The sequence below is a fragment of the Gadus macrocephalus genome, chromosome 20, assembly GCF_031168955.1.
Source record: "Gadus macrocephalus chromosome 20, ASM3116895v1".
Classification (NCBI taxonomy): Eukaryota; Metazoa; Chordata; class Actinopteri; order Gadiformes; family Gadidae; genus Gadus; species Gadus macrocephalus.
In genome coordinates, this window is record NC_082401.1 from 14,522,002 (window position 1) to 14,537,182 (window position 15,181).

The window sequence follows — 15,181 nt, forward strand, 5'->3', positions numbered from 1 at the left end:
AAAGCGAGAGAGAGAGAGTACGAGGAGGAGAGAGAGAGAGAAACAGACAGAGAGTCTCTTACTACAGATAGAGGGCTTCAGCCACAACAGAAAAAAACAGTCACTTTTTTAGGAATGAAACCACTACTGTTGTATTATTTAACCATTTTTTGGAGAGGAGGAGGACAGTAATGCTAAAAATCTAAACATTAAAAATAATCACATTCACTACCATACATATCCTACAAAATAAGTATTTCATAAGTATCTTATGAAATCATAAATCATAAATTACTCGGGAGATCATATAAATATAAAAAAATATGATAGAAAGATTTGTAATATGACTATAGCTGAACGTTTTGATATCCTATAATTGAACATCCATCCATTCACAAAGACACTCGAAGCCTTTCGTATGTGGATTTCTACTGCCACCTGCTGGGAGCAATCGGTTGTACCTTTTAAAGCAGCAACGCGTAGTTCTTTTTTATCTTATTTTATCTTCATAGTTATATAATCTGATACAAATACGTGGCAATACATGCATGTTCCCTAAAACGCCATTGCAACCGTTCCAGGTGCTTAAATGCATTAAATATAAATAGCTGTCATTATATTTCCAATAAAATACAGATACATATGTAGTAACAGATATTTTTTCCCAAGACATATCATTAAGAGACATGAAATGTCAAACATCTGTAGCTTATATTTACATTCACCTCAATCTTTCACTTCATTGCAGAAAATGCTGCAATCTTTTAATTTTATTGATATTCCACGTGTGATTTATTGCAGTGAGTGACAGACCGAGCCTCAACGGGGAACCTACCAGCGGTCACGTCTGAGGTGATGCCCATGCTTTGCAGGATGGCGTCCGCCTCCCGCCTCTTCTTGTCCAGCTCGGTGTCATCGGTCTGCGGAGCGGCATCCTTCTTCAGGTCCGCCTGGAACAGGAAGTGAGAGTCTCTTTGAGCTCAAGTCACCAGCTGCGACTGTCCTGTTCCAACTACAGTACCCACAATTCCTATGCAAACGGCTTGGCTGTGGGTGTGTCTGTGGGTGTTCCTACTTGGAGTAGAGAAGCTCCCACCCTCTGCCGCCAAGGTAACATAAGAGAGCTGAATGGAAACCGCTGGCTGGTACTTCTTACTGCCTTTGCATTATTATATATTTTCATCAAATCCAAAGTCTACAATTACAAATTTCATGTGGGATGGGAGTAGTACACGGCTGACTCCAACACCGATAGCAGTTTGAAGTTATTGTAACACTACATAAAGTACAGCTTCAGTATGGACAATAGAAAGGTCATACATTTTTCTTCGATCAAAGCGGTTATCAGTACAAGAATCAATAGGCCTCCGTTCACAATTGAACGACAGGCCAATCTTTACATTAAATGTCTTATGTATGTATTATCGTTAATACTAGTAGTATAAAGTAATAGTAGTATAATGCAACAAACGTTTACGCGTTTCCCAAACATTGCTCCTCTACCTCTTTCTTGCGCTCCTCCTCCTTGATTCTCTTCTCCTCCCGGATCTGAGCCAACTTTCGTTTCTTCCTTTCCAGCTCTGCTTTCAGCTCACTTTTGTCTGACATGATGGCAGAACTGAACATGAACACAAATAAAAAAGGTGATTGATAAGCATAATATTAACGAAATGTTTGCATGTAAAATATTTACATATATGTTAACGAGGTTAAAACACACTCTTGCGTCCAAACATTTGTTCACACACACACACACACACACACACACACACACACACACACACACACACACACACACACACACACACACACACACACACACACACACACACACACACACACACACACACGTCTGACAGCAAAGCGTCCACAAGGCAGCCAAATAAAATACAACTACATACTGCACTTAGCAAAATGATTACCAAGACATATCTTTAAGAGATGTGTAATGCCTTACACCTGTAGCTTATATTTACACTCGATGACATCATAGGGGACACAAAACGTGTCATGATGCACAATCACAGCGCCATGGCTGACAGCAAAGCGTCCACAAGGCGGCCCTGCTGGAGCCCCACCCAGCCGTCGGTGGTGGATCACTCGCAAAGATACATGCAAACATACGATCTGTAACACCATCAGGTTTATAAACGAAGAAATGACACGTAACGTTATTGAGGATGTTTGCTGTTCCGCAGTGACAATCCAACCCCATTGTGTTTAACACAGAGATGGTGATCCCAGCAGCGACCTGACAAGGCCGCTGCTGCTGCTCACACGTTACTGTAAATGTTATGCCCTGAGAGCTAGACTCATCCCAATCAAACAACCTGAACCATAATGCAATATTAATGCGCTAGGCAGAATGTTTTAATTAACAATAGAGCCGAGTGCTGCATAGCAGGGAGACCCGAAGCTATTAACGACCGTGTTGTTATGCTAAGCTAGGCGTGAATTTTGCTTATTTGAACGATGACGCCATTAAGTGACATTAACCGGACAGTAACATCGCTAGTGTGAAGACAATTTATGAAAAAATGTTGAATATGATGAACGAACCTTTGGAAATTGGATTAGGTTTGTGAATTGACACAACGGCGTCCCTTTTCCTGAAACAGCCAAGTGGCCAATTGCGTCGCTACGGAGGCTCAGCGGAGACAATTCAACTTCCCAGATAATACATTCTGGGTCTATGCTTGCTGCTACAGTATCTATCTCGTCTAAATTACTTAAACCACATGATACATATATTAGATACATATTTGAAATGGAATCTAACAATAAAGGTGGTGTGTTCATAAATCCATAATAAATAATTTGCTTATTTGAATGTGTGAGAAATCTCTATAGGCCACTCATTCCATGGCAAATACTGAGCGATTCAATAGAAAACTGTAATACTTTATTGTTTACATTACATTTTAATTGTAAAAAAATATATTATAAAAAAACTCAGGGAAAATAGTGGAAACAACTTTTCAGTTAGAATATTCAAATAGCACAGAGTCATGAAAATGGCATAAGCTAAAGCTATATTACAATATATATTTGTTAGTCGTTTCTAAATAACAATAAATAACTCTAGGTTCTACTAAGAAGCAGGGTTCCTACATAGAGTGGAACAAAGGCCCATTGTAAGTAACCTGCCACTGCAAGGAATGAGTCATATATGAAGACAATCAGAATCTTAATCAGTAGTAACGCCTTGGGAATCACAGTGAATGCTTGGGTCACTTCGAAACCAATTCCCATTCCTCCAAATCACTTGTGAATAACAGCGAATGAATTGACTTCTAAGCCACTTCTCAATCACCCATATCACTTGTGAATCACAGTGAATGAATTGACTTCTAAGCCACTTCTCAATCACCCATATCACTTGTGAATCACAGTGAATGAATTGACTTCTAAGCCACTTCTAAATCATACGTATCACTTGTGAATCACGGTGAATGAACTGACTTCTAAGCCACTCCTCATTCATCTGTATCACTGGTGATTCTCAGTAAATGAACTGACTTCAAAGCTACTTCTCAAGCATTCCATATCACTTGTGAATCACAGTGAATGAATTGGTTCCAAGCCACTTCTCAATCATACATCACTTGTGAATCACAGTGAATGAACCGACTTCCGAGCCGCTTCTCAATCATCCATATCACTTTGCTTGGTACTCCTCCTCCGCAGGTCTTCGGCCCCCTCGCCGGCGAGCCCGTCCGCGGGCCGGGGCGGCGCGGGGCCCGCCAGGCCCTGGGCGGGGTCCTCGGAGGAGGAGGACAGCAGGGAGAGCAGGGCCTGCTCGCTGGGCCGCTTCCAGCGCGGTCGCGTGGCGATCCACAGGATGAGCGCTCCGAACGCCACGAGCAGGAGGCCCAGGACGTTCACGAACGTGCCCTCGGGGGGGGAGTCCTTATACTTTGGGTTGTTCCTTTAAAGGAAAATGAAAAGTCATTGTTATTTTTTTTTTTTTTTACTAGGGTGTTACTTCCCTTTTTTTTTTTTGCATTGTTGTGCTTTAAGATAGAGTGAGATTGACAGGAAGCTATGGGAGATCAGAGGGGAGGACATGCAGCAAAGGACCCCGGGCAGGAATCGAACCCGTGTCGATGCGATCAGGACCGTTTCCTTAATGGTACACGCTCTACCCGGGATGAGCCACTGGGGCTCTTCTTTAGGTCCCCAAGTCATTGTTATTCTAAACATTGCATTCATGTTTGTGTATAAAACGGACGTTTGGATGGAGAGCCTCCATTTTGTTTTTGTTGCGTTCCTTACAGGGCGAAGATGAGTTTCTCCGTGAGGCCCATGAGGGCTGTGGCGATGACGGCCGTGAAGATGAACAGCCCGCTGTAGACGTGAAGGGGCATGAACGCTGCTCTCCATTGCACAGGTGCAACAGGGATGAGGTATAGACCTATTCCAAGAACGAGCTGGTGTAAAAAAAGACAGCAGTGCATTTTAGGATGCATTTACACAAGCCACACAAATTTGGGATAGACTTAACGCCACAGCTGACATTTGCGCACTCACCACTAGAGGCAAAGCCCATCTCTAACCTAATACCTAAACTTAACCATCTCTAATCTAATAACTAAACTTCACCATCTCTAACCTGATACCTTAACATCTCAAATGCAATATCTCAACTTATCCATCTCTAACCTAATGCAGAAACAACTCTAACTTAATACCTAAAGTTATGCATCAACCTGATATCTAAACTTAACCATATCCTACACTTGGCAATTTCAGCTGTGTTAATGTTTCCCCACACATAGACAGAATTGTATCAGCATAACGGACACGTAAACACGCCACTAGGCTTTACAATACTTTAGTTATTTAACTCTAATTTACTCGAGTCTAATTTAACTAACGATAATCCTAAATTCCACTAGCTTATTTTAACATGTCAAATGGTGGGTACCTGCAAGGAGTACAGTAGTAGAGCAGATAGTCCCAACCAGCTGTGTAGACTGTACATGTTTGGAATCTTGGCGGCATTATGAAAGTCAAATACTGCTACAAACGCGATAACGGCCAGTATGAAAGCCAGCAGATGAAGGCCTGCATGAGCAAACTTCATGATCAGTTTGCTGCATTTCCAAGTCCATGGCAGTCGGTAAACAATAATAGCTGAAAGGAAAAACATCCAACATTAGCACACACATAACAAATGAATGTTATAGCATTAACAGCAAAAAGTGTGTGCGTGTGTGTGAGTGCCTGCGTGCGTGCGTGCGTGCGTGTGTGTGTGTGTGTCTGTGTGTCTGTGTGTGTTACAAATGGTTTACATTTACATTAAGGGCATTTAGCAGACGCTTTTATCCAAACCAAATTACAATAAGTACATTTGTCAGAAGAAAGAGAAGCAACAATTTATCGCTGTCGGAAGTTTATCACTTTCGAATGTTTTCATTTGAAAATCGTAACACAGATATAAAACGTCAACTGAAACTTCACATAAGTCATTGTATGAGTTATTTAGCATACACAAGCTAAAACTAAGAAAAAGCGTTCACATTGCTCATTAGTGAACTTTAGCCTACGGGAAACTCGCGTACCTATTCCCTGCAGGAACACGAATCCCACGACGATCAGAACCGGGTGCCAGTTGAACTCAGCCGCTCCTCCATCCCACGCCAACCCTTCTCTGTAGTGGAGTACCCAGGTCAACACAAATATGATAGAGATCAAACCGAAAGAAACGGCGGCTAAGAAAGCGAATACGAATTGTTTGTAATCTTCAATCGCCATCAGTGAACGTTGACGCAGTGAGGGGGAAATGACTTGAAGAAAGCTCTCCGGAGAGTGGGGTATGTCAAGAGGTTACTCAAGAGGCAGGACTTTGGTCACATGACCTAAGCAGCACTAAACAAGTTGTTGCCAATGCCACGTTTAGTAAAAAAAAAAACTGCATGGTAAAATAAATAAAGATATTAAAATAAATAAAGTTCGTTGTTTGTTTATAATAAAATAGAACCCAACTCCCTCTATTGGCTTTTCTTACAAGAGTTTGCCGTTTTTTAAAGGAGGAATTTCCTCAACGGGAGGATGCCAAGAAGCCATTAGTGTTCCGTTACAATAATGACACCAGCCACAGTAAGGGAGAGTGGATAAAGAAAACCATTCTTTATTAATTCTTCAATGGTATAAAAGAAATACAGTACAAAAATATTTCCAGCATGGGTAAACTCTCTGAAGGTAACAGCATTATTTTGCTTCGGTTTGGAGTTTGTAGACATGGCAGTGAAAGCCGTTGTTCCTTTCTTCAATATGGACAATCGTCTCCTTGTCAAAACACATCTCATTCCGGTATGTCTGTAATAATAAAAAAAAAAGAAAAAAGGGTGAAGGGTTTAAAGGGGACTTATTATACCACCAGGTGTGAGTGTGATTAGCCATACAAGCCGTTTCGAAAATCTGCCTAATATGACATCACTAGTGGGTGTGTCCACCTAGATCTGTGCTGGATAGATCTATCTACCAGCCTACCCAGTGGACTGAAGTAAACATTGCTCATCTATCCAGCACAGATCTAGGTGGACACACCCACTAGTGATGTCATATTAGGCCGATTTTCGAAACGGCTTGTAAGGCTAATCACACTCACACCTGGTGGTATAATAAGTCCCCTTTAACAAGTACAATCCCAAGTCACAAGATCCTCTGCTGTCCACAGGGAAATCTGGCCGCTCACCACATCCCAGGCCTGTTCCAGGGGAATGGTTTTCAGCAGCGCTCCACTGCTGTTGTCGTGCAGCTTCACGCATGCCCTTCCTTCGCCCTCTTCTCCGTCGGTGACCACCAGAGCCAGAAGATCCACCTCGTCTTCATACTCCACCGTGCGGAAGGTCTACGCACACCAACAGTGTTTACTTCTCATCCGTTCCAGAGACTTCAGCCCACAGAAAAATGTGTAAGCGTGTTTCCCTCTCAATTCAGGACATTGTAATTGTATCTTTGTCTGGTGAAGGGACCTTTTCTAACATGCACAGGCGACTGGATATCGCTAGTGATTCTCTTGGTACCTCCTGATCTGGGTCGTCGTCGAGCTGCTGACTGATCCGCTTGACCGTTCGACCTGAGGAGGTGACGGTGACCCGGGGAGCCACCTGGTCCAGGGAGAAGAAGAGGCTGTTAACCATTTGAGGGGGAGGACATCTGAGTGAGCACTCTTTAGGAACGTCCATGACGCCTCATTCAGTCATTCAGCAGAAAGCTAGAGCCAATTCAGGCACAGGTGTTCTGCATCCGGCTGGGGGACGCTGACAGCTAGTCTGCGGACATTGGGGATCGAACCCAGAACGTTCCGGGTGGGAGCCCAGAACCGTAGCCATGACATTCTCGGCAGCACCTCATGAGATGCGTTGCAAATGTTTATCACGTTGTAAAAACAGATAGGACACAACTTTATGTAAAGGACTTCCCGTATAGATGTGAAAAAGTCCAAGTCAGAAAATGTACACATTGGTGTAACTATCGAATGCATTTGAAACAATCAGGATGTTAAAAAGTACATCATACTGTTGGTGTGCACTCTTCCATGTGGAAGAGACTGTGAACGTGCGTTACACTCACATTGCTGCGACAGGTCGTGATGGAGAAATCCTCCACCACCTCTGACGGTGAGTCACTCTTCAGGCCACTCACACACCTCAGCATTCTGGAGGAAGGTCCAAAATATGTTAAACACAAACTTAAATAAAGGCCTTCTAAACAACGTGTTTGGGCAGTACTGAATCATGTATCGTAATGATGCATCGCGCTCCCAAGACCCGCATGCCTGCTCACTTTACGGTGTTGGGTCCAACGTGAATGATCCGCCCGGACTCATCAGGGTGTAGATATATTAAATCAGTCTCCAGAGAGCAGCAGTCCATGTCTTGAATACCGTTCTTTGCCTATCGTTTTGCAAGAATAAACACATTCATGAACAAACTAAAGCACTATAAATAGCACGATGGATAAACATTGATGTGGTTTGGCAGATGGGTGGCGTGATAATGAAACAGTACATTCCCCCCCAAAAAAGATAAGCAGTTATGTGTCGAGAAAAACCATGAGGGCAAAAACAAACTGCAAAAAGGCCCAATATTCTCCTGAGGCCATGAATAAAGCTTATGTCAAGTGACTAGAGAAGCTTAGCAGCCGTACTCATGGCAACAGCTGAGAACAATAGCTGTCAAAAACATCAGTGGCTCTCAATCAGACATTGGCAGTGCATAAAAGTAACGACTACAGGAACTGTACCCATAGTAAATAAGTATACATTATGAAAATACTCAATTATATGCACAAGACCCACAATCGGTTATTAGTACCAGAATGCCTTCTGCCAGGGAGCAGATGTGATAGGTTCCCCTGTGCTTCTTGTGGGGCGGTGTGTATATGTAGTGCCAGGGATGGCCTCCAATCTGCACGTTATGGTCAGAGCACGACACTTCGAACAGCACTGGTGGACAATCTAATGAGACATATAATGATGATATATTACATATATTTATTGATTCCTCGAAACAACACAAGGTTAAGGTGTGTTGTTTCGAGGAATTTATGACAACATACATTTACGTTTAGGGCATTTAGCAGACGCTTTCAGCCAAAGCGACTTACAATAAGTGCATTTGTCAGAAGAAAGTTAAACTATTTATCGCTGTCGGTACAGTAAGGATGTTCATAGAAACAAGTGCCAGCCAAGCACTAACAATCTCTAGGTTAACCCCTTCCCTGTACACAACAATGATAGCTAGGATAAGACGCTACACAATGCTAAGCACTATTTTTAAGTGAAAGGACATAAGACATACAATAAGTGCGTACATTAAGTGCAAGGACGCACAACATACAATTAATATTCATATATACATTCACATATTTATTTATTCCTCGGAACAACACAAGGTGTGTAGTTCCTCTCTCCAGTTAGGGAGAGGGGATGTCCTACCCTTGATGACGATGTTCAGGGGGATTCCGTAGGGAGCGTCTCCCACAGTTCTGCCCTCGTGGAACGGGCTGGGCTGGCCCAGTGCCAGCCTCTTGGTCATGAACTGTGAGGTGGTGGGGGTGGGTGGGGAGGGGGGGGGGGTACATATAAGGGGGCTTTGAGAAGAGCTACACAAGGAATATCTGAGGAGCTGTCTTTGTTTTTGTAATGACGTGAAATAAATCAACAAGATGAAGAATACCTCACTGAGGATCCGGTCAAAGCTGTACAGCTTCACTGTTTTGGTGCTGTGAGAAACGGCCAGTGTGCCTTGCGTTAGCACAACATCAGTAACGGTGTCCCCAAACACCTAAAGAGATTAAGTCACTGAGTCAAGGGCATTTACTGTTTATTATTGTAATTATAAGCTCACCGGGACTCACAGGCCTGCATTCAAATGACATTCTGTCTAGAGACTTAGCTGACGCTTTTATTCACAGTGACAAACAGGTGAGGTAATCAGTATTGACGTAAAAGTAACAAAGCTGTCCAACCTACAGAGTCGCTTTAGGATTAAGAAAACAAGGTATTAGCTAGTTCATCTTTAGGTTATTATTAGTTTAGTAGTCAGAACACAAGGTTAGCAGCTAGTTAATCTTTAGGTTATTAATACAAAACACAAGGTTGTTAGCATGTTCATCTTTAGGTTATTTTTACATCTCATTATTAGAGGTAGAAGTGCATTGTAGGAGGAGGATACATTCTAAATTAAAAACAAGTTATTTTGAGTTGGAAATACATAAGTGAGTCAATTTAATAAAAATGGTCAACACCCCTCACACCTAGAAGAGGCAAGGACCGAAAGGGTAAAACAAGCTAGCATACCGTTTTATTGATCTCCAACATTCCTACAATTTCCAAGGGGAACACATTAAAGATTGCCAGGTGCATCACAGTATTCTGAGTTATGCCTGCCTGTAACATTCAGAGGGAGAAACAACTACATTTATTTTACGTTCAAAATGACAATGACAAGTTAAATAAAAAATGTATGCAATGGCGGTCATGTTGGAGCATGCAACATAGTTTCCACATCTATATTATGTATTCATTCAGTTACGATTATTCATTTTCATTGTACCTGTCGTGCAAAAGGTGCCACTTTGTTTTGGATAGACTTGACATAAAATCTGTCTTGATATTCATCCCACTGAAGGTACCTGGAAAACAAACAAAAAAACATGACGTTTGACACATATTGTGTCGTAATAGATAAAAAAGAAAAAGGGGCCTGAAAATGTAATAATTTACTTGAACTTGGGGTTGGGAGAGAGGTATACTCCCTGGAGTGTCTCTCCAGTTTCAGCTGATAAGCGGTAGAGCCAGTTATTGGCAGTTAGGGTCAGTAGGCATGGTTTCTGGTCAGAAGGAGTGGACAATGATTTCTCCTGTTGGGGAGGGCATGCAAGGTAAAGGTCATAGTGCAAACAGCAAAGCATTTCAGAATAGGTGCTGTAATAAAGACAAGTGTTGGAGGTTCACTTACAAGTGGGCTTGAGCATTGTAAGGCATCCTCTATTTTCTCAGATTTGCTCCGTTGAGGCAACTTGTATAAGAGCTGAGGATGTGTATCAATGCTGAAAACATACATTTAAACGATTGGGTTTGGTGTAGGGATATGGTGTTATTTCCATCATCATCTCAAATATAAAATAGCAACGGTGCAAAAACCAAAACATACCAACTGTAGCAACTCTGGTAGTTTTCAAAATAGATTTTTCCACTGTCATAGGCAATCGTGGATTTTGAAGTCTTGCTCCAGACTTTAATGAAGTTCCTGTCTTCCTATTATTCATACAAACCAAAACGGTAAGGGTCCTTGTTTTCAGATAAACTTCAAATCATCAGAAACTGAAAACCTGTGTTCATGAAAGACAATGTACTGGCATTCACCTGCAGGACGATGGCCCTTAACATCCTCATATTTGCCCTCAGGATGTTTCCATAATCAGGAATTCCTCTCGACCTCCTTGCCAGCATGCAAGTGGTGTTGGTATGTCTCTTTCTACGTGGACAGGTCATCGCTAGGTGGCGCTGTGCGTGTAACTAGCTCACAACACACTCAAGGGATGAACAAAGTTGATAATCGTTACAATAGGCATGCCTAGTTAACCTTTATTCGACGGATTGAGATTTGAAGTTTGCTATGATAAATTGACTCCTTTGTTTGAGGATCGTAGCTCAATAATAACTGATTGCAACTAATCACACAATTGGTAACCTCTGGAGCTAATGTTAAGCTACAAGATTCGGAACATGTGTGAAGTTTACGGCACCAAACATCCATATCAAAACAAAAGGATATCCTTACTTCTTAGTTTCAAAATAAAAGCTGTTGGACGTTCGATTTTGTTTATGAGGATATTCGTTTTATTGTGATTGACTTTAATTGTACATCATTAAACTACCTGGTGAATTTCTTACATTTTCTGTAGTTTTAGTAAATTAATGGGTGCAGTGTTTCCTTCTGAACGGAGAAGTAATTTACTTTGAAGGCGCACAGTAAACATCCGGTCTTATTTCATTTTTCTCGAACGTGCTTGACGCAAATGTGGAACTAGGGTTTAAAAACGACGGATTTCCAAGTAAGCAATCTCCCTGTTTAATTGAAGTTAAAATACGTGAATGGGGCAACAATGTCCATAGGATGACCGATTGAACCATTCATACTTGCTCTCTAAAGTGTTGTCATTTCATCACTATTGCATATTGTTGGCTTTTTAACTTACTGTGTGTGTGTGTGTGTGTGTGTGTGTGTGTGTGTGTGTGTGTGTGTGTGTGTGTGTGTGTGTGTGTGTGTGTGTGTGTGTGTGTGTGTGTGTGTGTGTGTGTGTGTGTGTGTGTGTGTGTGTGTGTGTGTGTGTGTGTGTGTTACCTTTCCAAAGCTTGGCAGGAAACATGCATACATATAAGAGCTTATATCTTTGCTCTGTGGCTAAATATGTGTGCAAGTTCTGCATACGTTTGCAGAGCACAGCAAGAGGACCCTCGGCTCCACTGGGAGCCAGACTGCTGACCAACCCTGAGGACATATTCCAACACAACATGTGGTCAGTGGAAGGAGTGGAGTCCATTATACTTGCAGAAATATTATGCGTATAAGTAATTGTGGTGTCCCATGTAATAATAAGAAGAAACATTTGTCATGTCAAAAATGTATGTATTGTGTTTAATGTACATTTATAACTGATCATGTATTTGATGTCCATGTTTCAACAGCCTAAAATATATAGTAATAGAATGTTCATTGCTCACCGCAACCCATGTGTTTCAGGGATCACGTCCAGTGGACGGAGGAGGAGAAGGAAAGGGCACGTGAGAAAGCAGAGGACAACTCCAGCGTACACATTCCTTTAGCAGAACAAGGCATGTCAATGTTATTTTTATCCAACCTTTTTTTATTTATTTAGGCAATGGGGTTAAGCACCTCTTTTGCAAGAGAACGCTGATAGCAGCACAATGGCAAACATCCCCTGACATTGTTACCGGATTACAAAGTGACAAGTGGGTAAGTTAGAATACAAGTTTGTTCTGTCTCTCCCTCGTGCAGGTAAGTTCGACACGGAAGCTTGTGGATACTGGGACCGCTTTTATGAGACTCACCGCAACAAGTTCTTCAAAGATCGCCGGTGGTTGTTCCAAGAGTTTCCAGAACTGCTCCCTTTGAGGCTCAGAAGCCCTTTGGCAGACGTGAGCCAAGCTGGGAACTCGAGCTCTGGCAGAACCTCTGAGACCTGCCAGGATCACAGCTCAGATCCCCCACCACAGCACAGAGATGCAGACAGTCCTGTGTGCCCAACCTCTGTGGATGCTCAGGCTGCACACGGTGAAGAGACGTTAGTGACTTCCTTTCCTGGACAACATGCAGATTTCCGGATATTGGAGGTTTAAACGGATTATTGCTATAATTATAGTATTTTTAAAATTATAACAAACGTGTTCACTTGATTGACGATATGATCAATGAACTGTGCTGTTCGCTCTTTACAGGTTGGATGTGGAGTCGGTAACAGTGTGTTTCCCATTGTAAAATCCATTAAGTAAGTATATTTGCGGTCTCCTTTTCATAACCCACTGTAGTTTTATTATGTGCTACAAATGCTTGTTTCACGAACAATGCCTCTAAACTCTTTCCATTGGTCAGTTGGACAGCCCTAACAGATTAATCTTACAAGAGCTTGTAAGATGCAAGGTTTGGCCTGCAACCAAACCAAATTAATAGAAAGTAGAACAAATATTTAGTAGGAGTTACGTTTTTAACCAGCTAATTCATCTGTTTGTTGAATTAGCTGGTATATAACATACATATGTTTTTATTCACAGATTTTCTTATGATGCAAGGTGCCGCAGGATTTGATGGACTATCATCAACATTTGTTGATACTAATAAATGATGTTGTTTTCTATGTGGGTGTTGAATCAGGGTTGGCTTCTGCTTCTATTTGCAGGGAAACGGGTGCGTTCGTATACTGTTGTGACTTTTCTCCTCATGCTATTCAGCTGGTGAAGGTAAGACATTGTCAAGGCATCCCCAAATCCTGCAAAATCCATGCAAAATTAATTGTCATTGCCATAAAACCTTGTCTTTAACCCATTCTGCATTTCATTACTAACAGAGTATATATATTTAAACATAAAATAAAATATAAACCCACCAGATCAATTGATGGGAAAATTCCAATGATCATACATACACCATGTTTAATAATGGTCAAGTGGCCTCTCAAATGGGCTTTTGAGTTAGAAATCAATGATCTCCAGGGCGACCACATTAAGCTCCATTTCCCTTCTCTGTTAGGAGCATCCAGACTATGATCAATCCGTGTGTCATGCCTTTGTCCATGACCTCTGTGAGGAGGGAGCGTCCTTCCCAGTTCCTCTGCAGAGTCTGGATGTAGTCATGGCGGTATTCGTGCTCTCTTCCATCCATCCAGCCAGGTAGGTCCAAATAATACACCTGGAAGAAGTCATTGGTAGTCAAATCTCTCAACCATCATCACTATCATGAGCATTTATATATGCACGCACGCACGCGCGCACATGCACACACACACAATAGTGACTGAATGCATGTTCACAATGCATATTACTCAAATTATATTTATCATGACCTGCTTTGAGAAACTATTTAATTTAAAGATTGTACTTGCTTTGTGTGCAATTGACAGAAGTTGACGGTGATGGACTTTTAAATAATAAATGTCATTATACAATAATGGATAGACTGGTGTTTGTACCATATGACGATAGATTATTTACAGGTGTATTTCTATCATGCACAGACTGCAGGCAGTAGTGAATCGACTGACCACCTACCTGAAACCTGGAGGTGTATTTCTATTCCGTGATTATGGCAGATATGATCTTTCTCAACTCAGGTTTAAAAAAGGTTGGTGTGTAAAGAACAATAATCATGCTTTTGAGTCTTGCTTTGATATCATATGTGCGCTATACTCCATTTTAACACATTCAGTTCCCTGTGACTATAATCGTTAATCTACACACTGGTTCTTGTATGTTCAGGACAATGTTTGGCAGATCATTTCTACACCCGTGGAGATGGCACTTGTGTTTACTTCTTTACAAGAGGTTTGTAAACTCTTTTCATAAACATGTGCAATAGTTGTGTTTAACCAAAATATATTATTTATTCATTGTACAAAAGTAATAATGCAGTTTGTTTTCACAGATGAAGTTCGTAGTCTATTTACCAATGCCGGTTTGGAAGAGCTTCAGAATTTGGAGGATAGACGACTTCAAGTGAACAGGGGGAAGAAAGTAGTTATGCATCGGGTGTGGATGCAGAGCAAATACCAGAAAACACATTAAGCTGGATCATTTTAAGAGCCTGTATACTTATACCTTACATGTTGTATTTATTTTTTTAAGACCATTTTATTTATATGCTTACTGAAAGGCTATTTTTTAAAATGTTACAATCAAACATTGTTCTCCATGTGAAAATATATACCAAAGCTACTGTCAATTGTTCTCGTGAATTTGATTATATTCATCAATAAACAGAATATCCCTTAAATATGAATATATGACCTACATTTCTACACAGATATTTCCCCTGTAATAAAATTATATTAAATAAAACATTCGTCATACTAAGTGTGTTCATTCCAAAGAAAACGTTATTTTCCGGCAAAAGTTGAAAGACTTTTGGAACTTTTATCTCCCTAAAAAATAGGTGTAATTGCCCAGTTCTGA

General features: G+C 41.3%; 4 protein-coding genes and 1 long non-coding RNA gene across 6 annotated transcripts; 1 reads left to right on the plus strand and 4 right to left on the minus strand.

Moving 5' to 3' along the window:
- Positions 1-734: 734 nt before the first annotated feature.
- On the minus strand, positions 735-2,698 carry LOC132449090 (dynein, cytoplasmic 1, intermediate chain 2a). Its single transcript, XM_060040689.1, has 3 exons — positions 2,539-2,698; positions 1,483-1,597; positions 735-929 (listed from the first exon to the last, which is right to left on the minus strand). The coding sequence occupies exons 2-3, from the start codon at positions 1,585-1,587 to the stop codon at positions 750-752; spliced, it is 285 nt and encodes a 94-aa protein (XP_059896672.1). The 5' UTR covers positions 1,588-1,597; positions 2,539-2,698; the 3' UTR covers positions 735-749.
- Positions 2,699-3,010: 312 nt separating this feature from the next.
- On the minus strand, positions 3,011-5,829 carry LOC132449085 (plasma membrane ascorbate-dependent reductase CYBRD1). The gene is made up of 4 exons (XM_060040685.1): positions 5,544-5,829; positions 4,907-5,115; positions 4,255-4,409; positions 3,011-3,907 (listed from the first exon to the last, which is right to left on the minus strand). The coding sequence occupies exons 1-4, from the start codon at positions 5,734-5,736 to the stop codon at positions 3,625-3,627; spliced, it is 840 nt and encodes a 279-aa protein (XP_059896668.1). The 5' UTR covers positions 5,737-5,829; the 3' UTR covers positions 3,011-3,624.
- On the minus strand, positions 4,449-4,896 carry LOC132449093 (uncharacterized). Its single transcript, XR_009523508.1, has 2 exons — positions 4,627-4,896; positions 4,449-4,542 (listed from the first exon to the last, which is right to left on the minus strand). It is a non-coding gene; the product is annotated as an uncharacterized LOC132449093 (long non-coding RNA).
- Positions 5,830-6,087: 258 nt separating the features above from the next.
- dcaf17 (ddb1 and cul4 associated factor 17) lies at positions 6,088-11,244 on the minus strand. 2 transcript variants are annotated; one of them, XM_060040676.1, is made up of 14 exons: positions 10,859-11,244; positions 10,647-10,750; positions 10,452-10,542; positions 10,217-10,323; positions 10,047-10,125; positions 9,791-9,880; positions 9,168-9,275; positions 8,927-9,029; positions 8,304-8,446; positions 7,774-7,883; positions 7,561-7,645; positions 7,011-7,094; positions 6,680-6,835; positions 6,088-6,300 (listed from the first exon to the last, which is right to left on the minus strand). In XM_060040676.1, exons 1-14 carry the CDS (start codon positions 10,985-10,987, stop codon positions 6,193-6,195), a joined length of 1,497 nt encoding a protein of 498 aa, XP_059896659.1. In that variant the 5' UTR covers positions 10,988-11,244; the 3' UTR covers positions 6,088-6,192. The 2 variants fall into 2 exon arrangements, with proteins under 2 accessions (XP_059896659.1, XP_059896660.1); XM_060040677.1 differs by having other exon boundaries at positions 10,217-10,353; positions 10,859-11,243.
- Positions 11,245-11,448: 204 nt separating this feature from the next.
- mettl8 (methyltransferase 8, methylcytidine) lies at positions 11,449-15,067 on the plus strand. Its single transcript, XM_060040692.1, has 10 exons — positions 11,449-11,550; positions 11,851-12,015; positions 12,240-12,331; positions 12,516-12,850; positions 12,956-13,005; positions 13,414-13,474; positions 13,764-13,903; positions 14,248-14,354; positions 14,489-14,554; positions 14,655-15,067. The coding sequence occupies exons 2-10, from the start codon at positions 11,864-11,866 to the stop codon at positions 14,792-14,794; spliced, it is 1,143 nt and encodes a 380-aa protein (XP_059896675.1). The 5' UTR covers positions 11,449-11,550; positions 11,851-11,863; the 3' UTR covers positions 14,795-15,067.
- The last annotated feature ends 114 nt before the right edge of the window (positions 15,068-15,181 follow it).

Excerpts from the sequence above, each read along its gene's own strand:
- LOC132449090 (XM_060040689.1), bottom strand. The coding sequence starts at position 1,587 with ATGTCAGACAAAAGTGAGCTGAAAGCAGAGCTGGAAAGGAAGAAACGA. Across the intron at positions 930-1,482 it reads AGGAGGAGCGCAAGAAAGAG|GCGGACCTGAAGAAGGATGC; the intron begins GTAGAGGAGCAA and ends TTCCTGTTCCAG.
- LOC132449085 (XM_060040685.1), bottom strand. The coding sequence starts at position 5,736 with ATGGCGATTGAAGATTACAAACAATTCGTATTCGCTTTCTTAGCCGCC. Across the intron at positions 5,116-5,543 it reads CGTGTTCCTGCAGGGAATAG|CTATTATTGTTTACCGACTG; the intron begins GTACGCGAGTTT and ends TTTTCCTTTCAG. Across the intron at positions 4,410-4,906 it reads TACTACTGTACTCCTTGCAG|CTCGTTCTTGGAATAGGTCT; the intron begins GTACCCACCATT and ends TTTTTACACCAG.
- dcaf17 (XM_060040677.1), bottom strand. The coding sequence starts at position 10,987 with ATGACCTGTCCACGTAGAAAGAGACATACCAACACCACTTGCATGCTG. Across the intron at positions 10,543-10,646 it reads TACCAGAGTTGCTACAGTTG|CATTGATACACATCCTCAGC; the intron begins GTATGTTTTGGT and ends GTATGTTTTCAG. Across the intron at positions 7,646-7,773 it reads GTTGGACCCAACACCGTAAA|AATGCTGAGGTGTGTGAGTG; the intron begins GTGAGCAGGCAT and ends ACCTTCCTCCAG.
- mettl8 (XM_060040692.1), top strand. The coding sequence starts at position 11,864 with ATGCATACATATAAGAGCTTATATCTTTGCTCTGTGGCTAAATATGTG. Across the intron at positions 12,332-12,515 it reads CATTCCTTTAGCAGAACAAG|GTAAGTTCGACACGGAAGCT; the intron begins GCATGTCAATGT and ends TCCCTCGTGCAG. Across the intron at positions 14,355-14,488 it reads TCAACTCAGGTTTAAAAAAG|GACAATGTTTGGCAGATCAT; the intron begins GTTGGTGTGTAA and ends TTGTATGTTCAG.